Below are 27,879 nucleotides of genomic sequence, written 5' to 3' on the forward strand. Positions count from 1 at the left end.
TTGTCTCTGCTGCTGTGGAGATGCAATTAAAAATGTTTCCCCTTTTTAGATGTAAGCTCCTTATTTTAACATGTAACAACGCTTTGATTTTAGTCTTTTTTTTTTTAAATAGAGTTAATGACAGATATTTGTTAGTCTGTTGTTAAGGACCATATATTGACCTTGAGGTGTCTTTTGTGTTATTTTCTAATTGACATATACCACACTCCTTCTATTATTCAAATTGAATTGTAAATAAAAGTTAATATCAAGTCAGGAATATAACATTCATTTTCCATTAATTTTATATTTTGGTTTTTCTAAATTTTGCAAATAAAAATGACCTTGGAAATAAGAACATTTATTATGCTCCAGTCTTTTTACTTACCCATGTAGCTGTTGTATTATATTTTGATACTACTAATGCAAAGAATAGGAATGGAGTACAAGATAACAACCCAAAGGCACATATCAATGGATCAGCTCTGGGATTCAGTCGTTTGTATCGCCGTGAAGATTCGGCGCCTAAAAACACACCGATGAAACCTGCAGCTATAGTTATCCCTCCAAAGGTCAAACTCACTCTGAAATATTAACATAAATCTCAAATTACAAAGCTTAAAAATTTACAAACATTCTAAAAATCCTGTCGTTGTACATTGTCAGACTCTTTTTATTGTTACTGTTTTATTGCCCCCTATTTAACCTTCATGTTTTCTTGTACTGTTTTTTGTCATTCTTTTTCTAACATGAGTTTTAAGCTACTTGTGTCAAAAAAAAAAAGGTACCCTTTACCAATGGTCCACATGAGGTCCTTTTTAATCTTGTTTTCCAAATGTTAGAGCATACTCAGTGTTGAAGACAATTAATCGTCGAATATTAATTTTTCGTTACTTATAGGCATGCTTAACTGTCTTGTTTGCTCAGTTGATTTTATCTGAATTATATGTTGACAGCATTTAAGATAAAGGTTTAACAATATGTATTAAGAAAACTACCCTATTATTCTTGACTTTGTCTAACTTCTTCAATAGCATTTTAATAACACCATAACAGTTTTTTATCAAATACCCAGGATATAATTAATGTCAAGTGCATTTCTTATTAGCTAACTGATTTTAAGGAGAAAGATTTAGTAAAGATAAAAAAATAGCTCAAACTTGCAAAAAAAACTCTTATGTAGACTTATATTGAAAGATCTCAAAAGAAAGGAATCAATAAACCATTTCACAGAATCTACAGACATTTTTAACTTAACATATTTATTAAGTGAGGAAAGGGAGAAAACTCATGATATCTTAAAGTGTGTTGACAATATTCATATTTGCAACAGAGCAAGGTATTGTATGAATCAAAATAAAAAGATAAATAGGAATAGTCTAAATTTATATGACTTATATAAAAATACTGTGGATTCATTTAACTTTGTGGACACAAATTTCGTGGATTGAGGAAAACTTGCATTTTCATGGATAATTGATTTCATGGTTTTTCAAAATTCTGCATACAAACCATTCAAATTTTTAGAAATTATTTGAACATTTAAATTGAAGGTTCAGCTGTACAATAAAAATCAATAAAAATTGGTATCCCACAGTACACAAAAATTGACTGACACTGATACTTACATGCTTTCTTTTTGATATCCGCCCTGAACACTGATAGAACGCTGCATGTACAGTGGGGCCCACAGAGCCAGAGCTCCTGTTACAAAAGCTACACAAGTAAATCCAAATGTGGATAACATAAAACTTTTACTGAAATGTAAAAATTATTAATGATAATATTGTATGAAAATTTTGAAATAAAATAAAATAAAAGAAGAAAGTGTCCATGGGACACAGATGCCCCCGCTTATAAATATACAGCAAATTCAGCAATTTTCCATTTTTAAAGGGACATAAATGGAGAATGGTGAAAGTAATGTCACCCAAATCTGAAATTGATCTATTTGTGGTGGTAATAAGCATTGCATATAATAAGTTTCATAACATTTGAATGAGAACAAAAACCAATTTCTGGACTTATGTATGTACGTACAGACGGACAAGGGTAAAATTGAATAGCAGCGGGGGCATAATTAAACAAGAGGCTCATGAGAGCCTGATATCGCTCACCTGTAATTTCAGTTTCAGGCATTTGACTTATTTGTAGATCTTACTTTGCTAAACAATTTTGTCATTTACACTTTCTCTCTTTCTATAATAATATTAAAGATAATACATAACCCAAAACTGTAAAATTTCCTAAAAATTAACTATTTCTGGACAGCAACCCAACAATAAGTTGTCCTATTGGTCTGAAGTTTACTTGACAGGTAGATCTAAACTTGTTTAACACTTTCACCTATGTCAGTTTTGCTCTTACTGCTTTAGTTTTTGAGATGAAAGCCAAAAACTTCTTTTGACCCCTATGTTCTATTTTTAGAAACTGCTGCCATGTTTTTGAATGGATCAAATCCCTGGATACAATCTATAAACTAGATATCTTAAGGAACATTCAATTAAAGTTTTTAAGTATTTGGCCAAGTAGTTTCAGAGAAGAAGATTTTTGAAAAAGTAATTAGACTTTCACAAAAAATGTCAAAAAAAAACTGTTTTAAGGGCAATAACTCCTTAAGGGGTCAATTGACTATTTTGATCATGTTGATTATTTGTAGATCTTACTTAGCTGAACATTTATTGCCATTTACACTTTCTCTCTATCTTTTATAATATTAAAAGAAAATAACCAAAAACAGTAAAATTTAATAAAAATAAACTATTTCCAACAGTAACCCAACAATGGGTTGTCGAACTTGTCTGAAAATTTCATAACAGATAGATAATGACCCATTTATCACTTTAACTCCCTTTCACTTTTGCCCTTACTGCTGTAGTTTTTGAGATATAAGCCCAAAACTGCTTTTGTCCCCTATGTTCTATTTTTAGCCATGGCGGCCATGTTTGTAGATGGATCAAAACTTTGTATACAATTTATAAACTAGACACCCTAAGGAACATTCAGTTAAAGTTTGGAAGTATTTGGCCCAGTAGTTTCAGAGAAAAAGATTTTTGAAAAAGTAATAGACATGCTCGAAAAATTGTAAAAAATAAACATTTCAAGGGCAATAACTCCTTAAGGAGTCAATTGACTATTTTGATCATTTGGCTTATTTGTAGATCCTACTTAGCTGAACATTTTTGCCATTTACACTTTCTCTCTATCTATTATAATATTAAAGATAATAACCAAAAACAGTAAAATTTCATAAAAATAAACTATTTCGGACAGTAACCCTACAATGGTTGTCCAATTGGTCTGAAAATTTCATAGCAGATAGATCTTGATTTATTCAACACTTTAACTCCGTGTCACTTTTGCTCTAACTGCTATAGTTTTTGAGATAAAAGCCAAAAACTGCATTTGACCCCTATGTTCCATTTTTAGCCATGGCGGCCATGTTTGTTAATGGATCAAAACTTCGGATACAGTTTATAAACCAGTTACCCTAAGGAACATTCAGTTAAAGTTTAGAAGTATTAGGCCCAGTAGTTGCAGAGGAGAAGATTTTTAAATGTTAGCAAACATGATGAACAAATTGTGTAAAATTGTCTTTAAAGGGCAATAATTCCTTAAGGGGTCAATTGACAATTTTGGTCATATTAACTTTTTTGTAGATCTTACTTTGCTGAACATTTTTGCTGTTTACAGTTTATCTGTATCTTCAATAATATTCAAGATAATAACCATAAACTGCAAAATTTCCTTAAAATTACCAATTTAGTGGCAGCAAGCCAACAATGGGTTGTTCGGTTCGTCTGAAAATTTCAGGGCTGATAGATCTTGACCTATTGAACATTTTTACCCTGTCAGATTTGCTCTAAATGGTTTAGTTTTTGAGATGAAAGCCAAAAACTGCATTTGATCCCTATGTTCTATCTTTAGCCATGGCGGCCATGTTTGTTGATGGATCAAAACTTCGGATACAATTTATAAACTAGATACCCTAAGGAACATTCAGTTAAAGTTTGAAGGTATTTTGCCATGTAGTTTCAGAGGAGAAGATTCTTGAAAAAATTTACGACGACGACAGACGACGACGGGCACCAAGTGATGGCATAAGTTCATATGGCCCTCAAAGGGCCAGGTGAGCTAAATATAGGTCTTTTTAAATGTTTAAGAATCAATTGATTCATCAATGTGAGTTTATATATACATGTACTTCAAAAATTTATTTTTTATCTATTATATAGTTCTTTCTTTTGTTTTTACTATTGTATATCTTTTTAAGGAACAAAGTGCCTCAATATGTCAATACTTTGTAATGGCTGAGTACATGAAGGGAAATTAAAAGACAGAATATTCACTATTAATTATTTTGAATTTAAAGAGATGTTTCACACAGTTGTAAAGGCAAGATGCTTAACTGAAATTCACCAATAAACTCTTTAAAACTGTTTACTTACTTTTTAAATAAATACATGAGATCACTTAAGAATGTAGTATTATGTAGATTTCTCCCTCCCTCAGAATGTCCTCTCTGAGGCTCTTTTAAGACAAACACAATTAATATCACACATACCATACCTAATGTAGGTGTAAACTGAAAACAGAAATATAAAACATATTGGTAAATGCAAAAATTTTAAATCATATTTCGACAACAGGGATTAAACAAGAGTGCACATGCTATAATGCCTTGCCTGCTTTACTCACCATTGATTTTATGTTGAAAGTCTTAAATATGAAGGTTTTACTACAAGTATCACATAAACTTAATATTTTTAAAGATCTCTGACAATGAGGTCAAGGTCAGATAAATCCTGTCAGACAGACACATATACCTTACAATTTTTCCATAAACCAAATATAGTTGACGTATTGCTTATGGTAACTAAAAGTGAAAACAGATCAAAACACAATAAAATGCCCCGCTTGGCGCAGCTTGATACGATCGCAGAGCTGAACCCTGAACAGTTGGGGCAAGTATGGACACAACATTCAAGCTTGATACAGCTCTGAATTTGGATTGTGATTAAATATTTGACACAGCATAGGTTTCTGACACAATATCCAAAATCTAAATACATGGTTTCTTCTTACTTCTTATACGTTCAGGTATTTCACATCCATTTTTTTATGGAAATATTCTTTATAAAGCACAAAAATGTCAGTATTCACCTTTGAAGCTAACAAAACCTATAAATAGACTTATTAAGAAAGGATATAGTTACGATACTGTTGTCAGGTCATTAAAGATTGCATATTTTGGCGTTAATATTGATTCACTTATAGGGTCTTTGCATCGGCACTAAACACATTTATTTAAAAACCAGTTGTTGGCATGACACGGGTTATGTTCTTCTCATATATGTTATGATGGTATGATACTAAACCCCTAACGGGAAGGATTGTGCCTGATATTCATATGATGAAGACATAATCTTTCAATCAGTTTAATTGAAGTCTGGAGCTGGCATGTCAGTTAACTGCTAGTAGTCTGTTGTTATTTATGTATTATTGTCATTTTGTTTATTTTCTTTGGTTACATCTTCTGACATCAGACTCGGACTTCTCTTGAACTGAATTTTAATGTGCGTATTGTTATGCGTTTACTTTTCTACATTGGCTAGAGGTATAGGGGGAGGGTTGAGATCTCATAAACATGTTTAACCCCGCCGCATTTTTGCGCCTGTCCCAAGTCAGGAGCCTCTAGCCTTTGTTAGTCTTGTATTATTTTTAATTTTAGTTTCTTGTGTACAATTTGGAGTTTAGTATGGCGTTCATTATCACTGAACTAGTATATATATTTGTTTAGGGGCCAGCTGAATGATGCCTCCGGGTGCGGGAATTTCTCGCTGCATTGAAGACCTGTTGGTGACCTTCTGCTGTTGTCTGTTCTATGGTCGGGTTGTTGTCTCTTTGACACATTCCCCATTTCCATTCTCAATTTTATTAGATTCAACATATCAAAGAATCCAAAGAATTCAATTTTTGATGAAATCAAACAAAGTTTAATTTTGGACCCTTTTGACCTCAATGTGGACCAATTTGATAACAGGGCCCAAAAATCAAAATACATGGTTAGATTTAGCATATCAAAGAACCCCATATATTCAATTTTTGTTGAAATCAAACAAAGTTTAATTTTGGACCCCAACTTGGACCAACTTGAAAACTGGGCCCATAATCAATAAAATGCTTCGCTGGGGCGCAGCTTGATACGACCGCAGAGGTCGAACCCTGAACAGTTGGGGCAAGTATGGACACAACATTCAAGCTTGATACAGCTCTGAATTTGGATTGTTATTAAATATTTGACACAGCATAGGTTTCTGACACAGAAAGAATGTGGTCTAAGAACTTGAATTTTTTTAATTTACCTATTATGGTCCAATGTCCAAAATCAAAATACATGGTTAGATTCAGCATATCAAAGAACCCCATATATTCAATTTTTGTTAAAATCAAACAAAGTTTAATATTGGACCCCAACTTGGACAAACTTGAAAACTGGGCCCATAATCAAAAATCTAAACACATGTTTAGATTCAGCATATCAAAGAACCCCAAGAATTCAATTTTTGCTAAAATCAAACTAAGTTTAATTTTGGACCCTTTGGACCTTAATGTAGACCAATTTAAAAAACGGGACTTAAAATTAAAAATTTAAATACACGGTTAGATTTGGAATATCAAAAAACCCCAATAATTCAATTTTTGATGAAATCAAACAAAGTTTAATTTTGGACCCTTTTGACGTCAATATGAACCAATTTGATAGCGGGGCCCACAAATAAAAAATCTAAGTTCATGGTTAGATTCAGCATATCAAAGAACCCCATATATTCAATTTTTGTTGAAATCAAAAAAAATATAATTTTGGACCCCAACTTGGACCAACTTGAAAACTGGGCCCATAATCAAAAATCTAAACACATGTTTAGATTCAGCATATCAAAGAACCCCAAGAATTCAATTTTTGTTAAAATCAAACTAAGTTTAATTTTGGACCCTTTGGACCTCAATGAAGACCAATTTAAAAAACGGGACCCAAATTAAAAATCTAAAAACACGGTTAGATTTGGCATATCAAAGAACCCCAATAATTCAATTTTCGATGAAATCAAACAAAGTTTAATTTTGGACCCTTTTGACCTCAATATGAACCAATTTGATAGCGGGGCCTACAAATAAAAAATCTAAATATATGGTTAGATTCAGCATATCAAAGAACCTCATATATTCAATTTTTGTTGAAATCAAACAAAGTTTAATTTTGGACCCCAATTTGGACCAACTTGAAAACTGGGCCCATAATCAAAAATCTAAATACATGTTTAGATTCAGCATATCAAAGAACCCCATATATTCAATTTTTGTTGAAATCAAACAAAGTTTAAATACTGGAACCTATCTTTGACCAACTTGAAAACTGGGCCCATAATCAAAAATCTAAACACATGTTTAGATTCAGCAAATCAAAGAACCCCAAGAATTCAATTTTTGTTAAAATCAAACTAAGTTTAATTTGGACCCTTTGGACCTCAATGTAGACCAATTTAAAAAACAGGACCTAAAATTAAAAACCTAAATACACGGTTAGATTTGGAATATCAAAGAACCCCAATAATTCAATTTTAGATGAAATCAAACAAAGTTTAATTTTGGACCCTTTTGACCTCAATATGAACCAATTAGATAACGGGGTCCACAAATAAAAAATCTAAATACATGGTTAGATTCAGCATATCAAAGAACCCCATATATTCAGTTTTTGTTGAAATCAAACAAAGTTTAATTTTGGACCCCAATTTGGACCAACTTGAAAACTGGGCCAAAAATCAAAAATCTAAATACATGTTTAGATTCAGCATATCAAAGAACCTCATATATTCAATTTTTGCTAAAATCAAACAAAGTTTAATTTTGGACCCTTTGGACATTAATGTAGACCAATTTGAAAACTGGACCCAAAATTAAAAATCTAAATACACTGTTAGATTCGGCATAACAAATAAATAAATGTGATCAAAGATTTTACAAATCTAATGCGCCATACTGTGCAATTAAAGATTACTTCTTGAAATTTTTCAATATTTGAAATTTGAAAAAAAAATAATATTTGAAGAATAATTCTTTTTAATTTCTGAAATCTGAAATGAGAAAAAATTGGCCCCCCACAATTTCTTTTTATCCCCCCCCCCCCTTTTTCCCCCAAAAAAATTCTTTCCCTCAAGATATGGTCATAATCTCAATTCAAATTTCCAATGGAGTTGGCAACCATAATTACCCATTTAAATTTACCATAGTGCTAACTTAATCTATTTTATAATAGAATTAATAAAAATATAGTGTCAAATCTTTCATATGGATTTTTTTGTAAAAAAAAAAGATGAAAACATTTGCAGATAATTTTACTGGTCTTCCTTTATAAATATGCATTTCTTTAAACATAATTTAAAAGCAGTGTAAGGGAAGTAACCAAAACGTTGTATTTGGATTACCTCCCTTACACTGTTTTAGATTATCTTTATTGTTCATTAACCATTACTTTATACATAATTTAAAAGCAGTGTAAGGGAGATAATTTCAATGATGTATTTGATTTATCTCCCTTACACTGCTTTAAATTATGTTTTGTACTAAAGTATTTGTCCATTAACCAGGACAACCTTGTTTTTCCCCCTTTTTTGCCCCTAATTCCTAAACGGTTTGAGCCATAACCCCCCAAAGCAAATCCTAACCATCCCTTTGTGGTATGGAAACTTGTAGTATAATTTCAGAGAGATCCATACACCGTTCCACAGTTATTGTCTGGAAACTAGAAAATGCTCATTTTTGGCCCCTTTTTGGCCCCTAATTCCTTAACTGTTGGTACCATAACCCCCAAAATCAATCCCAACCTTCCTTTTGTGGTATTTAACCTTATGGTCAAATTTCAAAAAGATCCATTCACTTAAACTAAAGTTAGAGTGCGAAAACCAATATGTATTCGGACGACGACGCCGGACGACGACGACAACGACGACGACGACGCCACTGTCATACCAATATACGACCACAAAATTTTTTTGCGGTCGTATAAAAATCTAAACACATGCTTAGATTCAGCATATCAAAGAACCCCAAGAATTCCATTTTTGTTAAAATCAAACTGAGTTTAATTTTGGACCCTTTGGACCTTAATGTAGACCAATTTAAAAAACAGGACCCAAAATTAAAAATCTAAATACACGGTTAGATTTGGCATATCAAAGAACCCCAATAATTCAATTTTTGATGAAATCAAACAAAGTTTAATTTTGGACCCTTTTGACCTCAATATGAACCAATTTGATAGCGGGGCCCACAAATAAAAAATCTAAATACATGGTTAGATTCAGCATATTAAAGAACCCCATATATTCAATTTTTGTTGAAATCAAACAAAAAAAAAAGTTAAATTTTGGACCCCAATTTGGACCAACTTGAAAACTGGGCCCAAAATCAAAAATCTAAATACATGTTTAGATTCAGCATATCAAAGAACCCCATATATTCATTTTTTGTTAAAATCAAACTAAGTTTAATTTTGGGACCCTTTGGACCTTAATGTAGACCAATTTGAATACTGGACCAAAATTAAAAATATAAATACACAGTTGGTTTCGGCATAACAAAGAAATAAATGTGGTCAAAGATTTTACAAATGAAATGCGCCATACTGTGCAATTAAAGATTACTTCTTGAAATTTTTCAATATTTGAAATTTGAAAAAAAAATAATATTTGAAGAATAATTCTTTTTAATTTCTGAAATCTGAAATGAGAAAAGATTGACACACCACAATTTCTTTTTACCCCCACATCCCCTTTTTCCCCCAAAAAATTCTTTCCCTCAAGATATGGTCATAATCTCAAGTAAAATTTCCAATGGAGTTGGCAACCATAATTACCCATTTAAATTTACCATAGTGCTAACTTAATCTATTTTATAATAGAATTTAAAATATGGTGTCAAATCTTTCATATGGATTTTTTTGTAAAAAAAAAAGATGCAGCATTTGCAGATATTTTTACTGGTCTTCCTTTATAAATATGCATTTCTTTAAACATAATTTAAAAGCAGTGTAAGGGAAGTAATCAAAACGTTGTATTTGGATTACCTCCCTTACACTGCTTTAAAATTGTCTTAATTGTTTATTAACCATTACTTTATACATAATTTAAAAGCAGTGTAAGGGAGGTAATTCAAATGATGTATTTGATTTATCTCCCTTTAACTGCTTAAATTATGTTTTGTACTAGAGTATTTGTCCATTAACCAGGACAACCTTGTTTTTCCCCCTTTTTTTCCCCTAATTCCTAAACGGTTTGAGCCATAACCTCCCAAAGCAAATCCTAACCATCCCTTTGTGGTATGGAAACTTGCGGTATAATTTCAGAGAGATCCATACACCGTTCCACAAGTTATTGTCTGGAAACTAGAAAATGCTTATTTTTGGCCCCAATTTGGCCCCTAATTCCTTAACTGTAGGTACCATAACCCCCAAAATCAATCCCAACCTTCCTTTTGTGGTATTTAACCTTATGGTAAAATTTCATAGAGATCCATTCACTTAAACTAACGTTATAGTGCGAAAACCAATGTGTCTTCAGACGACGACGACAACGACACCGACAACAGAATAATTTTTTGCGATCATATAAAAACTGAAGATTGACCACTGAACAATGAAAATGAGGTCAAGGTCAGATGATACATGCCAGACAGACATGTTAACCTATTAATCATTCCATACACCGAACAAAGTTGACCTACTGCTTATAGTATCTGAGAAACAATCCTAATCATGTAACTTTAACCTTGATCACTGATCCATAAAATGAGGTTGAGGTCTGACGGACATGTTGGAGTTGCAAGGAACATATAAATACCAAATATAGTTATCCTATTACTCAAAATAAGTGAGAAATTTACATGACAAAAAACTACAATTTTTTTTCAAGCAGTCGCTGAACCATGAAAATGAGGTCAAGGACAATAGACAGACGGAAACTTTATCATGTTAGGTATCTGCATACAAGGTATGAAGCATCCAGGTCTTCTACCTTCGGATGACACAGCCAGATAGTAATACTTATACATGTCTCCCATACTGCGTCTTTCATTGCAGGCAAGACAATAAAAACTATCAGAATTTCAAAAAAATATGTAATCAAATTTACAGAATGAAAATGTTATCATTTCCAAGAATTGGACAAGGAGTTCTACAGAAGTATTGAATATCACTAATGGAAAACTTGCATGTCTCAACCATGTCAACTGGTGTTTCATGTTACACAGCAAACATATAAAATAACCTGAAAATTTCAGATCTGACAACAGTTTCAGAACCTGTATCAAAACGTTAACATAACATAAAAGTGCAACCATGAGGTAGGGAAGTATTATTTCTAATTTTACAAATTGTATAATAATTAATACTAATATAGGTAGCAGTCAATAATGTATATTTTCTTCTTTCTTAATGTTTGCTCTTTTAGGAAGTTCATTACTTAAAATAATTTTCTATTAAATAGAAATTTACTGTGACTTGATTGTAAGTGTTGCTCTCCACCTATTGCAGTTCATTAAAAATTCTGACCAAGTTGCATTTTGTTTTATCAAATCAAACTGTTCTGCTTGTCATAAATTTTAACCAATTGCTGAAAATAAACTGTTATCACAGAGATATGTCTCGCCTTTTTGTAATTTTGATAATGCAAATGTTGAAATTAAAATAGCAATACTTTAACATGTAAGTTATGCAAATATTCAAAGTCAATGAACCATGACTGAAGGTACATGGCTAAACAATCTCCATGGAATGAGATGTGCCAATGCTTATACAACTGCATACCATTGACTTATTATAAGTCGTTCCCTTTAAACAAACCTAAACACAAACTTTAATTTGTAAACTTTGTAAAAGTTTCAAAGTCAATGAACCATGATCAGGGGTAGGGCTATATAATCTCCATGGAAACGATACTTGCAAATGCCAATAAATTTGCATACCAAATATCATTGACTTAACATTAGCAGTTCATCTTAAACTGATCTAATCACAAACTAATACATGTAAACTAAGCAAAAGTTTCAAAGTAAATAGACCATGACTGAGGGGGCGGGGCCAAATATTCTCCATGGAAATGAGATGTGCTAATGCTTATACAACTGAACACCAATTAACATTGGCCTACCACTAATGGTTCCCCTTGAACTGACCTAATCACAAACTAATACATGTTAACTTAGCAAAATTTTCAAAGTCTATAGACCATGACTAAGGGGGTGGAGCCAAATAATCTCCATGGAAATGAGATATGCCAATGCTTATACAACTGCATACCAAATATCATTGACCTACCACTAGTGGTTCCCCATAAATTGACCTAATCACAAACTAATACATGTAAACTATGAAAAGTTTCAAAGTCAATAGACCTTGACTGAGGGAGCAGGGCCAAATAATCTCCATGGTAATGAGATGTGCTAATGCTAATACAACTGCATACCAAATATCATTGACCTACCACTAGTGGTTCACCATGAACTAGACCTAATCACAAACTAATACATTGTTGACGCAGTCGCCGCCGCCAGCAGACGCCAAAAACAGCATACCTATGTCTCGCTTTTTGACTCCGTCAAGGCGAGACAAAAAACCACTCTGCACTATAATGACTTGTCTGTCATGATCGTTTCATTTCAGCAGTTGGTTAAAAAAATTCGTAAGGGTTCCGCGGAACCCAGTGTCTCGCCTACTTTTGCTGTTATCTATGTTTCCAGTGTGATAGGGGAATGCACATAATAGATTTACAGTTAATGAAATAAAACTTTTGAAATGTATGAAAAAAGTTATGCTTGTAAAAATGAATACAGTATGGAATCAAATCTATAGATTTATAAAAGAGTTGAAACATAAATTGATTGAATGAACAAATGATAAAGAAGATAATTTTTACATTGTTTGATGATTTATCCCTTAATTCAGACGAAGACGGAATGTAGGATCGCTATGTCAACAAAAATGGGGAAAAAATTATTAAAACTTTTCCTCTAGATACTATCTTTTGATTGTAAGAAGCTTCTGTCCAAGTTTGGTAAAAATCCAGGATGGTTTATGAATCTAATAAATGTTTTAAAAACTTTAACTGCAGACTGTATGTAATGTTAACTGGAAGAAAAACTAAGTCCATTTATAAGTAATATACGGAAAAACAGGAAATAAATTTTTACAAAATTTCCTTCTAGATACTAGCTTTTGATCATAAACAAGCTTCTGTCCAAGTTTGGTAAAGTTCCTGGATAGTTTAAGAAAGTTATTAAAATTTTAAAAAACTTTAACCACAGAGTGAATGTAATGTTAACTGGAAGAAAAACTAAGTCCATTTATAAGTAAAATATGGAAAAACTGGAATTTTTTTTTACAAAATTTACTTCTGGATACTATCTTATGATCATAAACAAGCCTCTGTCCAAGTTTGGTAGAAATCCAGGATATTTTAAGAAAGTTATTAAAATTTCAAAAACTTTAACCACAGAGTGAATATTTGTGGACGCCGCTGCGGACGACGACGTTGACGCCAAGGGAATGTAGGATCGCTATGTCTCGCTTTTTCAACAAAAGTCGAAGGCTCGACAAAAAATCATATTACAAAATGTTATACACAGCTGACTGAACATCTTGAGAGTTCTGAGGGAAGATGTGACTGTGGATCCAAAGATTTGAGTAAGTTATTAAATATCTACACTTGCCTATAGAGATACAGTGTAATTTTAAAGGTATGTGTTCTACCATTTATTTTCTCTTAAACTAGAATTTGGACACTGTCTACCAGCTACATTTTGTACTTCTTTCCTAAGTACAAGTAAAAGAGGATGTGGGGTGTACACCAAGAAAACAGCAACCAAATAATATAAACTGTTGACACAGTGATATGTCTTGCCTGTGTGTAATTGTGATAGTAAAATGGAAATGTTGATATCAAAATGACAATACTTTAACATGTGAACTATGCAAAACAGCTAAAGTCAAGGAACCATGACTGAAGGTCCAGGGCCAAAAATTCTCCATGGTAACGAGATATGCCAAAGCTAAATACTGAACTCTAAGGCAAAATAAAAAAGGGGAAGTCCATAAAAACTGACAGACTAAATCGCTATCAATCAACTAAACAAGTGAAAAACTGCCATGTTCCTGACTTTGTACAACTACAAATACTAAAAACTTGTACACAACATGTATATATATATATATCATCTTCTCCGCAAGTTTATTGTTTTCTGTTTAGTATTAAATTTAAAATTAAGATCCATTTATTACATCGGTGATCCGTTTATTTGGCAATCGCCAATGGCAGTCAGCAGGGTTTAAGAACATTTGTTGTTCGACCTGTTAGTCAAATGCATTTTGTTAAAATATACTTTTTCACCTTTTTGGTCTTTTGGAAAATGTTGTTTGTGCTGTATTTAGACCCCTCTAACAAGAAATTTGTTTTGCATGCACACGTATAAAAATTGCGGTTTTTATCCAACGCAATCATAGGTTTGAACGTTGTTTTCAATTTAGACTTGTTTATATATATATATATATATATATATAAATATGACTTTTACTAAATCATCTTAAGTCTAAATGTTCAAAATCGTCCTGAGTCAAAATGTTCTCAATCATCTGGAGTCAAAATAAAGATCTTTAAATACCATCAACACAAAAATCTCCAAATAACTAAAGGACTGACATTCCTGATTTAAGACCAGCACAAGAATATATGGTGAGATTAAATCCGTTTTTTTTTTAAATTGCAAATCTTCCCATTTCAATCTCAATCTGTTTTGAATATTGTTTAAAGATTTAATAGCTTAAAAGAGAAAATATACCTTAGGGCTTATGCAGGTATGTATTTCTCTTACTTGAAATGTGAATGATATGATAATATTAAGGCAAAAGGCTTTTAGAAAATGTAAATATTAATTCCATTGTATCAATTTGACTCTGACAACGGTGAATCATAAGGTTATTATGGAGATTTCCAAGAAGTTTACAAAAATGGACCTTTTCAACAGCATATTAGCAAAATTAAAATAGACCATATTCATCAAACAAAATATCTTATGCCAGTCAATGAGATAATAAAATACACTAAATAAATTTTATATTTAATTTTGGTCGGGGGGAACAATATAATCAAAATAAATGTTCTATATCATTTTTCTTTTTGAAACATGGTTTTCAGGATTTTGTTTTATGTTATTTCATTGTGTGTTTTTGTGAAACTGTCTTTGTGTAATTTCTCCATTTTTAAAATTTACTATCACCTTATGGCTTATTCTTCTAAAAAGAAGCAATATTTTTTTAGCATTTAGATTACAGTAAACTTTACATTCTGTAAATTTGAAATGAAGAAATACATATGATTATGGCTTTTAATAAGATAAACTCTTGAACTGATATTCTGAAAAAGAGAATCTTAAAAACTGTCTTAATCCAAAGACCAAATCTCAAACAAAGTGAGTAAAGCAAACAAACAAACAACTAAAGCTTTTCACCCTGTACTGAGAACATCTTAAGGAAGCCCATAAGTCAAATGCAAAAGATTATATACAAGGCTAACTTTTGGTTTGAATAATGCTTTTTAAGGGGGTACCCAACACTTTGACTAAAATAGATTTGGCACATTTAATATATGAAATTTTGACAAAATATTTACTTTGACCTGTTGACAAAAATATAAAAATTCAAGAAATTTGAACCACACAATTTACTGGAATAATTTCTTGGATATATAGCAGTTTGACAAACACTAATTTTGGTCATTTAGAAGCTCAATGTTTCTTTACTTAGCTGATTTTTAAAGAGTTAACTCCCTTTGGTGTTTGTTACCCCTTAAGGGTTAAATATTTGACTGACATTTTGATTATGGTGCCTGATACGCGTACCTTAAACAATGACAAACCTGAACATCTGATTCCTTGTTTTGAACAGTAACGATTACAAATGGTGAGAAAAACCTGTAGATGAGCTCCACCATCACATATATTCAAGGTCAAAGGTTATTAGTAAATTAGGAAAATTCTTAAGAAAATGTTCAGATTTACCATCACTTACCGGCATAGAATAAATTTTACAGGACTGGTCTGACTATAATTTTTTATGACAAATTTATTCAGCGATGATAATTTCCATGGCTATTCTTACAATGTGACTATTTCATTTTTTAGACAGAGATAAAATGGTTGCATTTCTGGTTAGATGTTCTAAAGCAATACAGAATTTCAATGGAGATGTGGTCTACGATACAGTCATCACTAATACTGGCAGTGGTTATGATGCTAGTAATGGACACTTTGTTGCCTCCTATGAAGGTCTCTATTTCTTTTCATGGACAACACTTACCCTAGCAAGCAAACACTTCATTACTAATATTATGCACAATGGAAAAACTATTGCAGGCAATCATGCCGGAGCCAGAGGAGTAACTACAGAGCAGATGACAGCAACACAGAGTATAGTTCTACAACTGGCAGCAAAGGATGAAGTTAACATAAAAACTTATGGAACAGAGAAATATATGTATGGTGATTTTTGGTCTACATTCACTGGTTTCAAAATCTAACAGTTTTAAAATTGTTGAATAAACATATGTGCAATTCATTTTGTATTTAAGTTGTGATTTTGTGATACAAATTACCAACAGACATCTAGGTCATCATACAGTCTTCAAGAAAAGACAGGTGTCTATAAAATATGTCAATATATCAAATTTATTTTACTGGACACTGTGAAAAAGTATGGATAAGGTACCTGGAGTTCTACATAAAGAGACATGGCTTAAACGTACATGTCACAGTATCAATTGATTAAACAGCAACATCATAAAAACCAATTAAGAAACTTTAAGTGCTGCAATTCATCTTATATTCTTCAAAGACTATCACAGTTGTACAATGAGGCCTCAGTAACATCATATTGAATACATTGTGTCCAATGATCTTCAGAAGGTTGTTTTACATGAAATATGTGTACCTTCAACACACAGGTTCAAATATTGTTATGTACCTTAAATCGTAATGAAATTGAAAACATTTATCCACTTTAATAGCACATAACTTTTTGTCATCATTTGAATCTGTTAACACAATTCTTTCATTCTCAACGGGTGTATTTTGCTGTTTTGGTGGAACAAAAGATATCAACACAAAGGATGATATTACCATACAATATATTCTTTCATATGATTTCCATTAACAGAAAAACTCTTTTACTATACCCTGAATTTTTGCATCATTTACACATTTTTTGGGCAAACTGGGTCCCTGCATCCTTAAACTGACCAGCCCATTTTGCATGCTTTGAAATTGATCAAGCATCTCTGTTTTTTGTATTTTATTGAAACCAACCTACAGAAATATGTCAATTGTATCATTTATCCCATTTATCGAATTGTGATATGAAAATCAGCACAATTCAGATATTTTTCCTTTACTCAACATACTGCCATAAATTTAATGCCCAAAAAACGTACCAAGGACACTTTATAACATCGTCTAAAACCAAATATTTTGATGGAGGAAAACAACGATTTGAATCACGATTATTGCAAGTTCTAGTTCTAGATTCTGGTGTAGAAATTCCACAAAGGAACTTACTTTTCGTTATTGTAGTAAACAGACAATTTATAAGATGTTAAGACCACTTGTTTTCTCCAGTTTCTTTCTTATTAACTTCTAAATACCTTTTGAAAAGTAAAATTATCTGTAGACCATATTGTCGTGAACAGATAACAGAGATTGAAGAAGGCCAGTCTTATAAATGGTTAATTTACTACAACAAAGTTCAAGATTTAACAGTTTGGTTTTTTTTGAAATATGAACACAATTTTTAAATTTGAGATCTACAGTATATGATGTGACACAAGGTGGTGTTTCTATGGTAGTTATCCTTTATACACACAAATGCTGATGATACATGTAACACAATACAATTTCAAGATTTTGCAGTTTGTGCTTATTTCGAAATATACATGTAAATGTGTTACAGCATAAACGGACACAAGGCAGTCTTGTTTTACTATTTATCTGAACTACTACAATAGGATATTGTTATCTTTTACCTATAACCCATTGTAAATATGTTAATGACAACATATAAATAGGAGCCTCTGGCCTTTGTTAGTCTTGTATCATTTTTAATTTTAGTTTCTTGTGTATAATTTGGAGTTTAGTATGACGTCCATTATCACTGAACTAGTATACAGAGTTTCTCGCTGCATTGAAGACCCATTGGTGGCCTTCGGCTGTTGTCTGCTCTATGGTCGGGTTGTTGTCTCTTTGACACATTCCCCATTTCCATTCTCAATTTTATTACAATCACTACCAAAGAAATCATAACCAAAGTGATTGAAATCACTGTCAGAAAGATAGGAAAAATTGTGTGCATAAATTCAAACCATATTTTAGTCTTCCATTGAGAGGGGCCTCGGTGGCCAAGTGGTCTAAGTATCAAAAGAAAAAAAAGGTTCATCTACTGTATCATTAGCCTGTCATTACTAGGGTTGGGAGTTCAAACCCAGCATGTGACAGGTGCATTTGACTTAATTGACTAGGATTGTCAGTTTTCCTGCTGAAGGTCGTGATTCTCTCAGGCTTCCTCCAACAATAAAAGCTGACTGCCACGATATAGCCAACAGTGCTGAAAGTGGCGTTATAAACCAACAATCAATCTTTCATTGGTGATTGGTGGAGAAACATATACTTGTAATTCTTTAGAAAGATAAAATATCTATCTCAAAATATAGCACAATTATAACAGGATTTAAAAAAGGCCTTACCCTTAATGCCCACTGCCAGTGACCAAATGCCTCTGCAATGTTAGATCCTACAATGTAACCCATACCACTGAAAAAGAAAATATAAACAATGACATAGCATGTACATGATAAATGAAAACTTAGTAAGGGCACAACACTTCAAAGGATTGCAGGTATGAATTATTTATAGATCAACATGCTTCCTGTTCTCTTTCCCTTCATTAGGATAAATATAATGAGAATTTTCTTCTTGAAATACTAAATTCAGGTACCTCAAGTGTGAAGTCAAAATTCATACTGGTTTACTTAAAGTGAGATTTCTGTAAAAAGAAAGATAACCCAAAGGCTGTATGTGTTGGTATCATCTTGTGTATTTATAGCAAGTAGAATTCTCTATTACATATTTATCCACTTTGTCGTCTTCCTCTTACACTTTTTGAGTAGTTTTGTTGTTCTGAATAGTTTGTGTGTACATTTATTACTGCGATCTTTGAACAACAGACACAAATGCGAGATTTAAGTGTTGTAATCTTAGGAAATGGTACATACAAATAATGCTATAAAAATTTTAAAAACAAGGTTTTATTTTTGGAAACTTATCCCTCCAAATTTCCAATTTTTGGAATTGACAATATTAATATTTGAGACAAAAAAGACAGTCACCACACAAAAGCAGTAGGGTGTGAAATGTTGAGTACAACAGATCTGAAAAGAATCATACCTTATAAATTACTGACCAAATATGAAGTTATTCAGTTCTGCAGTACTTGAGAGATGTGCGACAAAAAATCTTGAGTTCTTTTCCCATTTTGAAATATTCAAAGCATCAGCAAACAGGAAGTAGGTGTTGGTTATATATGATTATGAAAAGGACTCATTACAACTCATCACTGTCCAGCTGTTGTCCAAATGTGAAGTAATTCTGTTCATTAATGTACTTGAGAAATGTGGGATGAACTTATTTATTTGTTGAAGGGATGGACAGAGTACAAGGTGAAAGCAATATACCTTGACTTATATTAATTAATCAACTTTAACAGGCTTTTGTGAAGTGCTTGACAAATCTTTCAAATTTTTAACATTACAGCCACATAGCAAATGTGTATGTTTCTATTTTATTTCCATGCTTTAACTAGCAACATATAATAAAATGCTCCGCAGGGCGCAGCTTGATACGACCGCAGAGGTCGAACCCTGAAAAGTTGGGGCAAGTATGGACACAACATTCAAGCTTGATACAGCTCTGAATTTGGATTTTGATTAAATATTTGACACAGCATAGGTTTCTGACACAGAATGAATGTGGTCTAAGAACTTGAAAATTTTAAATTGGACATTCACCTTTTATGGTCCAATATCCAAAATCTAAATACATGGTTAGATTCAGCATATCAAAGAACCCCAAGAATTCAATTTTTGATGAAATCAAACAAAGTTTAATTTTGGACCCTTTTGACCTCAATGTGGACAAAGTTGATAATGGGGCCCAAATATCAAAAATCTAAATACATGGTTAGATTCATCATATCAAAGAACCCCATATATTCAATTTTTGTTGAAATCAAACAAAGTTTAATTTTGGACCCCGATTTGGATCAACTTGAAAACTGGGCCCATAATCAAAAATCTAAATACACGTTTAGATTCAGCATATCAAAGAACCCTAAGAATTCAATTTTTGTTAGAATCAAACTAAGTTTAATTTTGGACCCTTTGGACCTTAATGAAGACCAATTTGAAAACAGAACCAAAAATTAAGAATCTAAATACACGGTTAGATTCGGCATATCAAAGAACCCCAATAATTCAATTTTTGATGAAATCAAACAAAGTTTAATTTTGGACCCTTTGGACCTCAATGTGGACCAATTTAAAAACGGGGCCCAAAATCCAAAAACTTAATACACGGTTAGAATCAGCATATTAAAGAACCCCAAGAATTCAAGAATAAAACCCCAAGAAATAAGCAATTTATACGAAGTATCTTCTTTTGCACAATACAGTGCAATTGAATATTTCTTGCTATTGCGCAATACTGTGCAATTGACAATTTCTTGCTATTGCGCAATATTGTGCTATTGGATATTTCTTGCTATTGCACAATACTGTGCAATTGAAGATTTCTTGCTATTGCCCAATACTGTGCAATTGAAGAATTCTTGCTATTGTGCAATACTGTGCAATTGAAAATTTCTTGCTATTGCACAATACTTATTATATAATAATTTACACATCCTGTTTGGTGTGTATCTCCTACCATATCATTGTTATTTGCTTTTAAATATAAAACAGAAAATAACCAACTTAAAATGGAAAATTTTAAAAGAAAAAAAAAAGGAAAAAAAGAAAAATAAGGAAAAAAAAAAAAATTCCCCCCCCCCAAATTTTTTGAACCCCCTTATGATTCATCACCCCCAAACTCAATCCCAGCCTTCCCTTTGTGGTATGGTACCTTGCAGTACAATTTCAGAGAGATCCATACACTTGAACACAAGTTATTGTCTGGATACTAGAAAAATGCTTATTTTTGGCCCCTTTTTGGCCCCTTATTCCTAAACGTTTTGGGCAATTACCCCCAACCAGCTTTCCCTTTGTGATATGGAACCTTGTAGTACAATTTCAGAAAGATCCATACACTTACACACAAGTTATTATCATGAAACTAGAAAAATGCTTGTTTTTTGCCCCTTTTTTGGCCCCTAATTCCTAATTTTTTGAGGCAATTACCCCCAAAATCAATCCCAGCATTCCCTGTGTGATATGGAACCTGGTGGTACAATTTCAGAGAGATCCATACGCTTGAACACAAGTTATTGGTTGGAAACTAGAAAAATGCTTATTTTTTACCCCTTTTTGGCCCCTTATTCCTAAACGTTTTGGGCAATTACCCCCAAACTCAATTCCAGCTTTCCCTTTGTGATATGGAACCTTGTAGTACAATTTCAGAAAGATAAATACACTTACACACAAGTTTTTGTCATGAAACTAGAAAAATGCTTGTTTTTTGCCCCTTTTTCCTAATATTTTGAGGCAATTACCCCCAAAATCAATCCCAGCATTCCCTGTGTGATATGGAACCTTGTGGTACAATGTCAGAGAGATCCATACATTAACACACAAGTTATGTCTGGAAGTTACAAAAATGCTTATTTTTGGCCCCTTTTTGGCCCCTAATTCCTTAACTGTTGGTACCATAACCCCCAAAATCAATCCCAACCTTCCTTTTGTGGTATTGAACATAATGGTAAAATTTCAGAGAGATCCATTCACTTAAACTAAAGTTAGAGTGCGAAAACCAATGTGACGCTGGACGACGACGACGCCAACGTCATACCAATAAACGACTGCAAAAAATTTTTGCGGTCGTATAAAAAATGTCAATCAGAGGATGTGATTGTAAATGTTTTTTTTTTTTCTAAACCTAGTATCTAAGCAAGTTCTGGAATGTATTTTGAACTTTTAACCAGTTTAGTTGTTTTTTTCTCAATTCGTAAAAATAAATTTCAATCTTTTGCATAAAGATACTTCTTGTATCATGTCACTTATTTATATCTGGAAACAGAGAATAACCATACACAGTTTACAGATATATAATCTATTTTAAAAGGCTTGAATAGAAACTATCCTGATTTGTGTACAAATAAAAATCTATGGTGTAAATTAAGAAATTTTTGTGTGCATCTATTTTTACTGTTAAACATGTTAAAGGATGTTTACTCCTCTGCTTCATAATAATAAGCTTTTTAAAAGGCTGTTACCAATTAATAGTATATAAATAACGGAACTTAAAAATCAGAAAAAAATGAAGGGTCAGTGTCCTTGTTTTTGAGATATAAGCAATTAAAACTTTGACGGGAAATGATTCTCTCTAGATTTTTCATACATTTAACATAAGTACCTTCTTTTCTTTCAAAAGCTATGAAAAAATAAGGATTTTATACAATTTTCAAAAATGGATTTTTAATCTATATGTAATAAAATTATGAAAAGAAAAGTAGGGGTTAGCGGGCAAAATTTGTTATTGGCACCACATGGACAAAACCAAAGTCTTCCGAAAATCTGACAAAAAGTCAAAAACAAGACAAGCGAAATTCCTTAAGCAATGAACTCAAATCTGATAGTTATCACAGCAATTTCAGAAAATGATGCATTCAAATAATGCTGATAAAATTTAAAATGGGACTTTTTATATTTTGTGAAACCTATCCCATTCAAATTTTTTGCAATTTAGTAAAAACATTGCAAAAATTTCTGAATTTAAGGTATCCAAGACAGTGTATTTCCTGTTCTGTAGGCCTTTAAATTCATTTTAGGTGAAAAGAGGTGAAAACAGAATATTTCCTGAAAAAGATGGAGTAAAAACGAAGTTTCTATAGCTATATCTTTAATCAGTACAAACCTGCCAACAGGTATGGCAAAATAAAATATCATTAACATTCTGGTTCTAAGATCTCCCACAAATAAATCAGCTATCAATGTAGGGGCAATGGTTGAGTAGCTAGCTTCTCCAACTCCAACTGCAGCTCGTAAAACAAAGAACCATAACTTATGCTAGAAAAAATTATTACAAATATAAACTGAAAATCAATCTGTTAATCATGCTTGTGGTCTAAAATTTTAACAGTATATATTGACAACAGTAACTAACTTCACAACTGTTACTAACAGTAGTTTTTATGTTTTATAGATGACATTCACAATTGTGCATTTTCCTTTTCTTTTTTTTTTATTCAACAACATACTGACAATTGTGCTTAAATGATTCATAATCACTAAGTTGGGACCAGTTTCAACAGTGGAACAGGAACTTCTGACCCTTCCAGAGCACCTTAGTTAACCACCTGATTTTTGGTTGGGTTCCTGAAGCTCAATCTTGTAATCAGATCAATATCTGCAGGCATAACAAAAAAGGTCAGACAATTGTTCTATTTCAGTAGGACAAAATGATGGAAATGGGTACCACTATTTGAAACTGCAACTTAAGTGTTGAGAAAAGAGGTAGCTGCACTCATACTTGTTGAATTTTAAACAATTTTTTTTATAAACTAAAGAATGACTTAGCTGAAAATCTTCAAACAAATGAAAATGAGACTATCTCCATAACATAAAACATTATGTACCAAAATATGCTGTGTTTATTTGGCAATGAGACAGTAATCTATTTCACTGAAACAAAAATTCCAGTTTTATAAATGTTCTCTGTAGCTAAAAACAGGAAAAGAAAAAACACTAATGCAGTGCCAGTTGTTAAAATAAGTTACATACCTTATTCCCTGCTATCCTTTTTTGTAATGTAAACTGTTTAAATTAAGACTTAAATATTTAATTTGGAATTTGTTTCCACTTATTGATATATTTTTTTAGATAATGCATGTCTGTACTTGGTGCTTCGGACTAAAAGGTAGCCTGTATATTTTCAATTAAAGTAGTTACATGTTACTATACATATCATGCATATATGTGCATCTTCATATATAATATATCTAATTACCTCCTTGTCAACAAATGATCCTGCTAAAGTAACACATGACCAGAAAAATATGCCTCCTGCCATGATGTATTTTCTTGTATATCTGTCACCAAGGTAACCAAAAATAGGGGAGAAAATCATGTAGGTTCCAATAAATACTGTTTGTAGCAGGCCATCACTTGCACTGCCTAAGTTGTAGTAGTTCTGTATCTGGTTAAGCACACCTAAAAAGTATTTCATTTTCTAGAATAAAATATTGGCATTTTGTGTTATACGATTCTCTTGTTAAAATTGCAATGAAAAGCTGTTAACAATTGAATATACATTTTGCTAAAGGTTCAACTGGTACAGCTATGGACCAACTTAACATGCTCTGAGCAGACGTCACATATTTATAAACATGATAAATACCCCTGTTTCTGAGAATGTTATTCATTTAGAATCTGTTTTGCTACCTTTAAAGCAAATCCAACAAATCAATCAGTTCAAAATAATCAAAGTGATTGGAATCACTCATGGTAGAAGATAAGTATATATATTTGATGCGTTTCCCTGAGTTTTAGTTTGTAACCCAGATTTGTTTTTATCTCTATCGATTTATGAGTTTCGAACAGCGGTATACTACTGTTGCCTTTATGGAAAGATTGGAAAAGTAGTTTGAATAAACTCAAATCATATTTAGGTATGGTGTGTACAAAAAAGAACATTAATATAGCACTATTGCTGACAATTGCATTAACTATATGTCTTTAGAAGGATAAGCACTTTTTCAGTAGATAAAAAGAGCTAAATGTGCATATGTACACAGACATGAGAATCATAGGGAACTATATTTCAGTGTGTACACATTTTGTAGATTTAGTAGCTAACCTGTTCTACTTCTTGTAAGGGAGGCTGGTGCCTTATTAAAAACTTGGAACAATAGTTCTAATCTTTCCAAAAAATAATTGGGTATTAAATGTAGTACACCTTATTTGCTAATATGGTAAAATATATATTTTGGGGGAAGTGAGGTTTGATAAGGAAAAACCGGGGTTAACCCTATAATAATCAAATAAAAATACAAAAGTTAGTGCAAAAGGGAACTATGTGTTGAGGATAAAATACAAGCTTCCAAGCAATCCATTAAGTGGTATACAGACTTCTTGTTTCACGTTGATATGCTCTCATTCTTGACATGTACTTATTGAACGGTTTTTATTATTGTGAATATTATAACTTGGTGAGTATTTGCAATAATAAGAACTCACAATCTTAAATCTGTCACACATATTTGTATGCAGGTTTTCTTGTAATCATGGTAATTGCAATAATTATTCTCAAATTCTAGTCTGTCATGTTGAAATCCCAATAAAAAATGCACACAAAAATTTCTGAATTTACAGTATGACATCTGCATTTTAAAATCTTTTGAAACAAGACATGACCTAACATAGATAAGATAACGTAAATATTTGTCCCTTACTCTCCCAAAAGGGTTACTATTCTGTCCCTATAATTTTATCCCTTTATAGAAGAGTATATTTGTTTAGACTGGATTTATAGCAAAACATGGCAAATGTGCATTTTCTACTTATAATAGTAACCTGCAACATTGGATGAATGAATTGATGTACTTAATTTAATATGCACGTCTTGTTTACTGCTCAACTGACTGAATATACAATCTATTGTTCATCATAATTGAAAGCTGTGATGATCAGGTAAATTCCGTCTAGTTATGCCTCAATGAACAGATTTCTACAGTTAGATTTAACCTAAAATTTAAAAGTCGACTGTCCCTGTTGTTGTTGATCGGCAGTGTCTGCACTACCCTACATCAGGGACGACTAGCCAAATTGGCATTCCTACATGTAGGCTACGAGTACCCCCTTCCAGTTTATAAAAAAATGTCATCAGATCAATGAAACGTTAAATATATGGTGAAATTATCGCAATTAGTGAATAAATTGAAAAGTACATCAGTACAACTCAGAAGTTTTATTAATATTTATATAGCAAGTGAACAGCTTTTCTCAGTTAATGAAGTCTTAAAATGGAAGAATGTGACATATGTGTGGGGAAAACATATGTTCAAAAGTACCAATCAAATAACTACATACAATTGTATTAAAGAAACTCCGAATCAATTGTGGCTTTAGAGAAAAGTAGATTTTGGTTTCTGTTTGGCATTTTACTAGAAAATTATTTTCACACGAGTTTTCACATAGCTTTTTTCAAATTCAGTATAATTTTATTCTTTAAATGTGCATTTACATTTAATTTCTAATTTTTATCATGTTTTCTTTTACAGGGACTGTAGTTTTATTCCTTTAATGGGCTTCTAACATTGTCTAATTTGCAATGTTTATCATATATATATTTTAACTAATAAATTATATAAATTAAAAAAAATTAGTTGCAATTCACTTCACTGAATTCACAAAATCCGCAAATTACAGATAATTTCTATGTATATTTCACGTTTCATTCCCGATCCGATGATATTTTTTCATAAACCAGATGCAGGTACGCATAGCCTACAAAGGCCAAATTGGCTACTTGCACTCATGCAGACACTGCCTTGTTGATCAGGTGTTTATATAGGTACACAATAGATTGCAAGCTCTGTCACTTTGGCAGAAAACTGGGCATCCCAATTTTTAATGAAGTGCAATAATTAATGCCTAGTATAATGCTATAGATTATAGCCAATATAACTGGAAAATGCACTTTTGACATCTTCCTGCTTTAAATCAAGTCTAAAACAAATATATCCCTCTGTAGAACAGTAGATAGGTAATCACTCTATGCAGGTATACATGTACACCTTATCGCTATTTTCTGCCATTACTGGACATCACACAAGTTCCTGTACAATTTTGACGTCATAATAGAAAACATCTGACACCACAATGGAAAAGTGATTGTTGTATGACTTCAAAAGTTCGAGCGGGACAGAGTCAAGTGGGAATAGCGATAAGGTGTATTGTGACCATATTATGGCATATAGGGGGTTTGGTCCCAACCTGTTTAATAAAACACCTTCTTGAATCTTCATTTACCTGCAACAGTATATCTGTCCATATAATTCAACAAATTAATGGTGAGAAGTATTGCCACTGTGACAAAAGCTCGTCCTTTACTTATGTCAGATGTTGTCCCCGACTGGATGGTCGGTTCTGGTGTGGTTGTCACGTTTGGGATCCTGTCATCTTCGTTTATCGTGTTGTTCTGGACTATCGGCTCTGTATCTGAAACATCAACAGGCATAGCATCGAGCTGAAATGTATCGTCAATTGGTGTAATTACTAAACTCATTTATCTATTAATGTTTACAAAAGTTTGGTGATTCATTGGTTTGTGACAGTTCAAAAGAAGTCAACTGATTTTTTTTGCGTGAATGACCAGGAAGTAGGTAGATCCTATGTAGCAGTAAAAACAAATGACGGTAGTATCCTGAAATACGGATCACAATTAAATGTTGACCACTTGAGATTGGCACTTGAGAATGATAATTGATATCAACTGATTACTTAAAATTTTCAATTTGGTGTCTAGTATTAGTATGGGCAGATTTTAATCTGGTTTATACAAAAAAATAGGTCACCTCTTTAACCTACAAATTGT

At 32.3% G+C, this 27,879-nt stretch overlaps 1 protein-coding gene across 4 annotated transcripts in view; it reads right to left on the bottom strand.

The window, feature by feature from the left end:
• LOC127703822 (protein spinster homolog 1-like) overlaps positions 1-27,672 on the bottom strand; it is a 39,597-nt gene extending 11,925 nt beyond the window's left edge. For all 4 annotated transcript variants that reach the window (XM_052207898.1, XM_052207897.1, XM_052207899.1 and 1 more), the window contains exons 1-7: positions 27,315-27,672; positions 24,292-24,494; positions 23,200-23,351; positions 18,822-18,888; positions 4,428-4,564; positions 1,608-1,736; positions 368-563 (exon numbers count right to left, since the gene is read on the bottom strand). In XM_052207898.1, coding sequence (XP_052063858.1) covers positions 368-563; positions 1,608-1,736; positions 4,428-4,564; positions 18,822-18,888; positions 23,200-23,351; positions 24,292-24,494; positions 27,315-27,570 — 1,140 coding nt within the window. In that variant the 5' untranslated portion in view covers positions 27,571-27,672. The remainder of the gene's footprint in view (positions 1-367; positions 564-1,607; positions 1,737-4,427; positions 4,565-18,821; positions 18,889-23,199; positions 23,352-24,291; positions 24,495-27,314) is intronic.
• Positions 27,673-27,879: the final 207 nt, after the last annotated feature.

The sequence above is a fragment of the Mytilus californianus genome, unplaced genomic scaffold (assembly GCF_021869535.1).
Source record: "Mytilus californianus isolate M0D057914Y unplaced genomic scaffold, xbMytCali1.0.p SCAF_51, whole genome shotgun sequence".
Classification (NCBI taxonomy): Eukaryota; Metazoa; Mollusca; class Bivalvia; order Mytilida; family Mytilidae; genus Mytilus; species Mytilus californianus.